The sequence below is a fragment of the Halyomorpha halys genome, unplaced genomic scaffold (assembly GCF_000696795.3).
Source record: "Halyomorpha halys isolate HHAL.00 unplaced genomic scaffold, Hhal_1.1 Scaffold812.1, whole genome shotgun sequence".
Taxonomy (NCBI): Eukaryota; Metazoa; Arthropoda; class Insecta; order Hemiptera; family Pentatomidae; genus Halyomorpha; species Halyomorpha halys.
In genome coordinates, this window is record NW_027110061.1 from 619334 (window position 1) to 630290 (window position 10957).

At 27.8% G+C, this 10957-nt stretch overlaps 1 protein-coding gene across 1 annotated transcript in view; it reads left to right on the forward strand.

Annotated features, from left to right (window-relative positions):
- LOC106686361 (acid sphingomyelinase-like phosphodiesterase 3b) overlaps window positions 1–9180 on the forward strand; it is a 483558-nt gene extending 474378 nt beyond the window's left edge. The window contains exons 10-12 of the mRNA XM_014429614.2: window positions 3041–3129; window positions 3996–4085; window positions 5748–9180. Coding sequence (XP_014285100.1) covers window positions 3041–3129; window positions 3996–4085; window positions 5748–5985 — 417 coding nt within the window. The 3' untranslated portion in view covers window positions 5986–9180. The remainder of the gene's footprint in view (window positions 1–3040; window positions 3130–3995; window positions 4086–5747) is intronic.
- Window positions 9181–10957: the final 1777 nt, after the last annotated feature.

Genomic DNA, 10957 nt, shown 5'->3' on the forward strand with positions numbered 1-10957 from the left:
CTAATAGAGCTATTTACGTCTAATGGTTCTCGAGGTGTAGCTTTTTGAAAAGCAACATTTCATAAAAATGTTTTGAAATATCAGTAGTTTGTTAATTTATTTTGAAAAATCTATATCTCAGGAACTATGTGACGTATAGATGTCTATTAGCAATCAAATTAAAGCTATTTTAATGTTCTATTAAGTAATTTACGACTTTTTACCTTCGTAGGAATAGTAGTTTTCATGATATTTCCTAAAATAAATTGATTTATAGTTGTTCGGACAATAAGTTTGATTTATGAAAAACTTCCATTTTCATTTCAGAAACCATTGTACGTACAGATGACTGCCAGCACTCAAATTAAAGCTAGTTAAATTTTCTATAAAATATTTTATCTTTGTAGGAGTAGTAGTTTTTATGATATTTGACAAAATAAACTCACAAAATGTTAATTTTTAGTTGTTAGTATAAAATGTTGGATTTTTGAAAAATATATCTCCAGACCCCATAAGACGCACGTATGTCTGCCAATACAAAATAAAGGAAATTTAACTTACTATAAAGTCGCTTATGACACATATCTTCGTTGGGGTAGTAGCTTTTATGATATTTGTCTGAACATCTATAAATCAATTTATTTTAGTAAATTTCATGAAAACTACTACTCCTACGAAAATAAACGTCATACACTACTTTATAGTCTATTAAACTAGCTTTAATTTGAGTGCCATACAATTGATTTAAATTTAATAGACATCTGTACATCAAATGGTTTTTGAGATATAGATCTTTCTAAATAAATTCACTAACGACTGATCTTTCAGTACGTTCCATACAACATTTTTATGAAATGTTTCTTTTTAAAAAGCTATATCTCGAGAACTATTGAACGTAAATAGCTCTATTAGGGCTTACGTTTTAGAAAATTTACTTTTCTTTAAATGCTGCTCTCTTTGATTTTCTATTGTTGTTTTTAATTTCAAAGATATAGCTCCGAATAAAAAAATAATAATTTTTAACGTTTTTAAACAGCCTCCATTTTTTATTACTCCTATCTACATTCGCAAAGTCATCAATTGTAACTATTAATTATACATAGTTTTCAAATAAGTAATAAAAAATTGGGGTGCAATAACTGCCTTTTTTCTCCTCTTGGGCTCTTGTACTATCCTCACTTCTAGTCCAGTGGGCTTTTACGCCTATTTGCTCGGGGGTAATATTACGAACTACCCAAGGAACAAGAAATCGTTTTCACGGGAAGTCTTTACTCATTCTGAATGAGATGGGTAGTTTCCTCTTCAACTACTTTGGATGACCACGGGTCTGCACCTATCTCCAGGACTCCCCACTTCAAATAATGTTAAAATTAGTAACTTCAACTTACATTTTATGTTCATCATAAATTGATGAATGTGTACTAACTTTTTTTTTAGATTGTATAAAATTATTTTTCTTTTCATCTTTAACTCAATTGTTCATTTATTAGTTCATAAAGGTTTTATTTTACTCAATAAAGAAGACGTTATTTTTTTGGTTTAACTTTAAGTATGTTAACTTTATTGTTTACTTCACTTGTCTAATATTCTTTATATATCAATTAAAATATTTTTAACTCATCACTTGTAAACAATGTAACAACGTTTCCTTAAATAGATTTATTTAATGCCTTATTTCGATTATATTGGCATGTTGCAGCGCGTATTTATTTTTTTGACCATACTTAGTAATTAGTTAGCAGACCGTTTTCGATTTTCTTTTAAATATATTTGAGAAAAACTATTCATTTATACCAATGAACTAAATTTTTTAGTTATTCTTTTGATTTATAAGGTTTATTTTTTGGTTTCCTATTTTTTTTTTTTTTTTATAATTTGTTCTTTAGTACTTTTTAAACACTCTTACACTTTTATCATATTTCCCAAATTTTTTATATATTTTTTAATAGTCCTGATGAACTCCCTTTGTCCCATCTTTCTTTAATTCCTTCATTTATGTTTTACTAATCTATTATATAGTTTTGGTCCTTTCAGAATGCCAACTTTCTTCTGCATCTTACCATTGTTCTGAAATATTTGTTTTAAATTTAGGTAATGTTATTTACTATTTACAATTTTTCATAAACTTATAACAATTAGAAATTACTGATTTATTTATCTTAAATACAGAGTTTAGTAATATCATTTTTTACATATTTTTTCAGTTATTATATTCCTAGACGTTTTTAAATATAGCCTGACTTGCCAAAGCCTGCATTTGTAGTTGTCTTCTCTTTGCAATTGTTTATTTCAATGTTTAGTCTTTTCCATCTTTAGTTTTTTTTTTTTATTTATTGTTAATGTTCACAGAAATCTATTTATTTTTAGTTATGTGTAATTAGGTCTATTGATTGATTGCTACTATTTTAGCATTGAAATATATCTATTCTTTTATTATCAATTTATATATGTCATTAGATATGTTTAAACTTTTGATGTCTGTTGAATTTGAACGAATTTTTCATGTTTTTTATTACATGTATTCTTCGTCTAAAATTTTTTTGAAATAGGAATTTTGGTTTAGAAACATGCTGGACTGACTAGTGCATTAATATTTTTATTTGAGACGATCTACTTACTTCTTCAGCTTTTCTTGTATTGAATAAAATAGAGGAATTTTTTGTCTGTATCGTTTTTTTAAAAAAGCAAAACTTGAAGAATACAGTTTGAATGTATAAGCTCTTGACACAAGTGTTCCATCAACCTCCCTGGAACAATTTATAGCCACCTATTCTAGTTGTCTGAATTGCAACAATGATGGGAATAATTAAATATTAAAACGATTCTCAAAGGAAACAATAGCATTACCTTCCTGCATGTATTGCCATCTTCCTCGTACTCTAATGTGAGGCGCAGATGCCTAAATATATCTTATTTTTTTATTTATTTTAAATATATAATTTAAGGTGAAAATCAATAATTTATGAACTTAAAATTATTTATTTTAATTATTGCTTGTATTATTTTTTTTATTGTTACAACGAAATATTCACTTTTATTTTATAAAATACATTTTTCACAGGTTTACGATTACACACAGTACTACTTGGACTTGGATTTAGCGAATGCGAGTGGTGAAGACAACTGGACTGTTGAATATAATTTTACAAGGTAAAATCAAGAAAACATTTTTTTTTGGTATTGAATTAAAAATAATATAGAATGCAACTTTCTTAAATAATTTTCAAACGTTCCAAGTGTAAAAAACTCGGAAATCTAGTATGGATCCTATAAAGCGAAATTAAACGAACTAAGATTTTATACGTTCCAGATTTAAATAAGAGCTTTTGAAATGCAATTATTATACTTGGATAATAAGGTCCATAGAAAATATAATAAATTTTTATTTCATAGTTGTAATCGGGAGTTAAAAAGAGAAAAATGATATTTGATTTCAAATAATTTCAAACCGCTAAAACAATTTAAATACAAAAAATGTAATTATTTCAAGTGCCATGAAGTGCTATTCGAATTCAAAAACGAGTGGAAATATTTTACTTTTGTAGTTCCCATTTAATCTGGTGCGATATTAATTTTTTTATAATCGTTTCCAACATAAACTTCATTAGGAATTGACTAAGGAATCTGTTAGATGAGAATTAAAATTCAATCAATTTATGCAGGAAATCCTAGAAAATTATTCCTGTTAATTAAAATGCTTAGTACTTACATGTAAATTATATATCAATGTAGTGTTTACACAAATCCATATACAATTAATGATGTTTTGGTTATTAAAGAAATTATATACTTTTTTAAAAATTAGTCATTAAAATATCAGGTTTTTTTTCCAAGGCCTCAATGGTGAAATAGGCTCTTCTAGAGTTTGCAGACCGATTGGCAAACTTAAACATTAAATTAATGAATGGAATATGGTCCGGGTGCGGAGAAAAAAAAATTAAATTGTTAAATATGTATGTTATAAAAAAGCACAGCAATGTATGATAATTATAATTATAATTATGATAATTTAACAGATATTACGGCCTAGTTGAAGTCTCTCCTGCAGAATTGAATTATTTGGCGCAAATGTTTACTACTGATGAAGGTGTCAAAGTGTTTGGAAGGTATTAATATATTTCATTAAATTTTATTTTTTAAGACATAACCTATATTAACATAAAAATAAATAAAAACGCTAATTAATAGGTTTAATGAAAACTTAGAACATTTATTGGTAATTTTAATTTTATTTTCTTATGGTTTTATTTCAATAATTACAATCCTAACCTAACTTAATTAAAAAAAATAAACAAACCTGACTGAAAACTATTTATTATATTTTGTGATCTTTCCCTCTTCTAAGAAAAATATTTTTTTCATTCAGAGCTTCATATTTTTAAAACTACCTAAAACACTAAAAAAGATAATGGAGTGTCATTTATGGTAGAGTAAATTTGCTAATATGTGAACACTAATAGAGCTGATCAATTAGTTCCCAAGACAAAGGTTTTCAAAAAGATCATTATTTTCAAAATAACTGAACTATAATTTTGTAAATGTATTTGGGAAAATATCATGAAAAATACTACGTATTATTATTATTATTATAATTATTATTATTAACTCTCAATTTAGATGTAATTGCAGGAATATCCAGAATATATGGCAAAATGTTGATTTTTTTGTCAGTTTACAAAGTCAGAAAACCAAAATAGTTAATAACTATTTATCTGCCGACGTTTCGCCTTTGTAAACTTAAACTTTGTAAAGTTTCATCAGGGCTAAAAAATACAAAAACAACTAAAAATATTTTGACATAGTAGGATACGAAAAGGTAAATTATGTTAGTTTTGAACCCAGGAATGGTTCAAATTATGTTAATATAAGTGAAAAGAAAATTATATACAAATGAACAAAAAGGAGAAATAAAATAGTTATAATATAAAATAGACAATGATAAGAATATAAAACAAAATATTACTCAAACTATTAGGTTATAAATGGACAAGAGACTTTTTTTTTTCTTTTTTTATTCCCCCTCCCTTGCCATTTCTGGTGCAGTGGGGTGCGGGGTGCGGGAGCAGTGGGGTAGTGCACGCTGGGATTGCGCATGCCACTGCTCCCAAAGATCATCATCCGTTCGGTGGGCCCTTCTAGTGCGCATCCGTATGGGTGCCTCCTGCAGTTACCAGGCTGGTCCAGCCCTCCTGGTCTCAGTCTGAGTCAGCTTCATCTTCTTCTGGTGGCTCGCCGATGTTGGGTGGTCAAGCCCTTCCTATTGTGAAATGTGTTGGGCTCACCACCTCCTTCCACCCGTAAATGAACTCCCTGAAGAAGGGATAATTCTCTTCTTCCATCAACCAGGGAAAGTCCGACTCGGCGAGGGCGATGGACAAGAGACATAATAACAGATTAAAATACAAAAGTTCATACCAAAATTTAACACTCTAAAAGACGGAAAATAAAGAAGTAAGTTGAGATTAAATAAAGGTCGAGACAAATATAAAACATAAAGATAATAATAATAATAAGTAAAGAATTAATCAACATCAAATAAAGTAAAACAAAAGAATAAACAAATTAAGTTTTAAAAGTATTTTTTTTAATCTGCGGAACAGCCACTATTTTTTATTACCTCTTACCCTTGCTGTCATTAATGTACAAAATCTTACCTATATACAGTTTCCACTAAATTATTCAAAAATGTAAGTGAAATTACTTCTTCTGTTTGTTGGACAATTATAGCATAAATATTATGGCTGCCTCATTAACCTTGCTGATCACAGGTATTGGGTCGCCAACTCCGTTCGTACTTACGACATGCCAGTGAAGGGGGCTTGGAAGACGGCCCAGTATTGTGCTATCACCCAGATCGACTACAGCCAGTACCATAGCTGCGTGGACCAGAGGACCAGCGCTTTGGCAGCGTCGAGGGAGGCCGTAAGCGGTGGAACATGCATGCTCTCCTTTGACCTCCTCACTTCCCTCCTCGCTGTCCTCCTTACCTCCCTCCTAGCCAGGTGATGGGCCCTCGGTGAGCTCTAAGCATCTTTTGTAAAGTGGGACCTCTCCTGGGTCCTTTTTCAACACTTTTTCACATTATTTTAACGTAAACCCTGACAAATATTCGTGTATGTTTTGGGAAACACTTGAAGTTGGGTTTAGTAAGATATTTGCGACAAAAGGCCTGAGGCTGTTAAGGTTTGAAAGAATCTGTAGATAAAACAGTTACTGATATTTCATCATAAAAGTTAGTTGATTTTCATATTTAATAAAAATACTAAGAACTATTAAAGAATTAATTTTACCAAATTTTTATTTTATAACATTCTGCATCTCGAGCGGGTAATTTAACCGCTTAATTAATAATTACAGGCATAACTTGTACATAGGGCATTCTTACATAAAGGAACATTCATACCATCCGTGGCATTCCATTTTTGATTTCGAAGCTGGAAACATTTCTAAATTGTGCGAGGAAACAGTATCTAAAAGTGAAAATTTCCTTTTTGCGACATAATATTTCTTTTGCGAAGAGAAATTGTTTAAATCCATAAAAATGGCTATATTTTCCAGGCACATTCATCTCAAATTTTAGATTTTGTTGATCTTTCATATGCAGTATCAAACCAGTCCTTTTATCATATGTCACTGTACTGCCGTATACTCAAGTATGATGAACATTATTTTTAGAACTAATAATTTGCGATACTTTGAAGAACATGTCTCGTCATTGTGGAGCTGTCCTTTATTATGATTCTCACATTTTCGTTGTCAGATCTTTATTTTACCGAATTCACTTTCACACCATCCAAGCTGTCTAGACCATCGAGTAACCTCTTGTTGTCCACCTGTTGCCCCCTAGGATGTGAATAAATAAAAAATCTGGATCAAGCTCCTAGTCTTATTGCCAAAGTGAGTATTCTAAGAAATGTTTTTGTTATTGGACAACTATAAACTTGTACTATACACTGAGGATTTTCCATTTTAATAAAAAATATTTGAAAAGTATTTAAATAAAATTTAATATTTTAAATCGTAAAATAACTCGTGTTTCGTCATGGCTCTGTCCATCCCGAGCCTGTCTTCTGTAAATTCCAGGGCAGGACAATGAAGGACAGAGGCATGGTGTTGTTAAGATAATTTCTAGCCTTTAACTTTAATATTTACTTATCTACGGCATAACCACAAGAAAGATTATTTGTTTAGCACATCAATTCTGTACCTAAGTTCAAAATGGTTAAATTGACTTGTGAGACCGATAACACAAATACTTATTGATGTTCATAAATGACAACTTAAAATACTGTTATCGTCTTAGAGTCTTGTCCAGTTGCGTTATTTTTTATTTACTTTAAATTAACTATTGTTTAGATGGATAGAGTGTTTCAATATAAGTTTTTCAGAGACCATCTCCATGTTTTTTTTTTCCCAGCTTGATTGGTGTACTTTAAAAGTTTTGAAAACTTAAATTAAATAATGCCCATTTCGGTGAGAATGACCTAAATAAAGTTGTTAAAATATAACAACAACGGTTAATTGAAAAGAACAATTTTTGTGGATTTTAGTAATTTGATGATATTTTGAATTTTTTCTTCATCATTTGAAAATCCTTCGGCCTCAGTGGAAGACTTACTGTGCTTTGTTACGGTGTCGGAGTAATGTTTACCACTTGTTAATTGTATTTAAAAATTCAAATTTTGTAAGTTGAAATAATTGCTTAGAACATTTATTTTATGAAATTACTAGAATAAGTGCAGTTATTTATTATTACCAAGCATTGAAACGACCAGTCAAAAAAAAAAAATTACCTATTTGTATAAAGCCATTCGGCTTGAACTCTGTAGAAGATAAAAAAATATATTTTAGTATATTTTATTTGACGTATATATTCTTAAATAAAGATATATTTCTTGACGTTCTCATCGTTTTGTAAAATAATTACTACTGTATAATGCTGTATTAATAAACAATTACTTATTGAATTGATGAATTGAAAAATAACAATATTATATCTATTATTTATACGATTTTACACAAAAAATTGTGAAGATGGCCTATTCTTTTTTTTCTTTACAATACTGAAACATTTTACAGAGACATGTTATAACAACCGATAGTCGCCAAAGAAATTATCTTCCCAAGTAATATGAAAAAAAAAAAAACGAATCTAGAATAATATAATTACATAATAATCAAATATTCTTATATATCAATACTTAAAGTTCAAATTTTATTTTCAAAGAAATTAAATGTGATTTAACTGTTTTATCTACAGTGTTTTATTCTTTTTTATTCTTTTGGAAGGTGTAATGCAGTTCTTTTTTAAATATCTTTTAAGATAGTGTATTCATTTGATGATACTTGTATCATTAATGTGTCAATACCTTATAAATTATATTTTTCATATTAGGAACTTTATTTTTTGTCATCCAACTGTGATTTAATTATAATTGAAATTATTATTTCTTCACAAAATATTATTATTATTTTAATCGATGTTGTAATAAAAAAAAATGTAAATATTTGCTGAACGTTTTCGCTTTTCACAGATATCTGTCACGGAAACGAACCGCTGCACTATTTGTCTAATGGACTTACTGTTCATAATTTTTGGAAAAAATAAATAAATATACTTATATATGCCCATAAATAAAGATAAATGTGTTGTTAGTCCATATGTTTTATTCGAGGGTACTATTACATATTGTTGAAAACCAAATAAATTTGTATGTAATTTATATTTTTTTGAAATGTAATATTAAGAACTATTTTTTAAAAAAAAAAAAGAACTTTGCAAAAGGTGAGAAACTTTTTAATAGTTTTTCATGCATGTATTTTTTTTTTGTAATATGAAGTTGTGACTTATAGCTGTCGTCATCTTGATATTGGTATTACATTTTTCATAATTAATACCTTATTATTTATTATTATATTATATATTATAATATTATATATAATATATAACATTATATTATATATTGTAATAATATATGTATCATCTCTATATGTATAACTTATCGATCCAAACAAGAGTTATTTAATAGTGATTAAATTTTGTATTTTGAGATGTTTACAGCACCCATGTTTGTAAAATCTGTTTTCTAAATTACCAATGTTATTATAATAGATTGTAATATATAACTATACTTATTAATAAAAATTAAAATTGATTGCTATTTTGGATCGCAATCGCAATGTGATGTATTTGTTACTTCTTCTCCTTGTGTTAATGGATGTATTTATACGTTGTTTAATAATAAACAACATAAATTTATCAGTATCGTATTTTTTTTTTTAATTTTTACCTTTCATTCTTTCTTTATATTATTCATTATATTTTAGTAATTATATCAAATAAACAGCAAGAAAAAATTACTTTTCCCAAGCCCAACTGAGAATACCCTAAAAGATTCAAATGACTGGAATAGAAATTATGGAAATCTATAAATTATAATTGAATATTTTTTTTAGATACATACAATAATATCTAAAATATTTTAAGCAACTTAAATTGTTTAAAGGGACGAATTAAATAATTCTACACAGTTAATCGTTTGTATTATTATTTGCCCATTATCAGTGAAAAGAAATCCTAAAATAATTGCAGAAATATGCAGTTAAGGTATCAATCGAGCTTAACCTCTCCGTTTTCAAGATGTTTTACATAAAAATCCTTTATATTATGTAATATCTACTATCAGCTTCTAATTCTCAGTTTTAACATTTATTCATATAATAATAATTATTATATTTATTATAATTATAGTACTAAAGTTAATTTTAGTTCTATAATTATAGTTATAGTTACATTGTTATTATAATTGTAATATTGTTATAGTACAAAACATTTTTTTTTTAAATTGACCACAAGATTCTTAATATTTTATCGTCATGTTTGTCTCAGTTCTCTATAATTCTTCTTTTTTTTTTTTACTTTACCATTTCTGGAGATATGCTAGTATGGAACACATATTCAGAATATGTGAAACAGAAAAGATGGAATGTCTCTAACAACACGTATTGAGGATAAGACTGCACCTGCAATTCTTTTGAATTTTTGAATAGACTGAAAGATGAGATGTGTACACCTCGCGCTCAGCTAAGTATCATTATACATTATCACCAATTTCTCATCGGTGTCATTTCTACCTTATTGATATGATTTTTAAATGAATATTATTATTAAATTATTACATTTTGCTATCTTTATCCTAAACCTATGTTGTAATTTTGGATGCCTTATTAGCAAGAAATTTATTTAATTTTTCTCTTTTTTTTATACTATTTCAATTCTTTTTTTTTTCTAGATTTATTTATTGATAGATATTGCAATCTGCCACACAGTTGTGGGCAATAGGTAATTGTGATGTATGATCTCATACATACTAAAATAAATAAAAAAATAAAATAAATAATAAAAAAAAATAAAAAATATATACAAACAAAAGAATAAATAAGATGAACATAATCAAACTATCTGTATGAAAAATAAATAAAATAACATAATGATAAAATAATATATACAATATGTTAATCAATTAGACAAATTTCTACGAATTTGTATCATTTACCACCTACTTTGCTGATGTTTACGTTATCTTTCATTGCGTCTATCCTTTTAATAATAATACTGGAAGATTATTGATTGACCGTGTGTATAGATGAATGGAATATGGTCCCGGTGCGGTCAAAGAAAACTCAAATAGTAGATAATTATATTATTTTATTGAGCCAACGTTTCGCCCCACGTTATGTATATTACCTCCTATTATGTATATTACCATTTATTGTTCACCTAATTTAAATACTTTTTTACTATGTTTACTTTACAAATTATTTTCGTTATTGTGGCAAAACTGCCGTCCCCACTCCTACCAATACCAACGGTCACTTTATTTTTGACTGCCGTCAAAACATGTATGCATTCTGTCTCATCATTTGATTTGTGTTTTTTTTTTTTCTTTTTACATCTCTTTATTTGTATTTTCTTTAA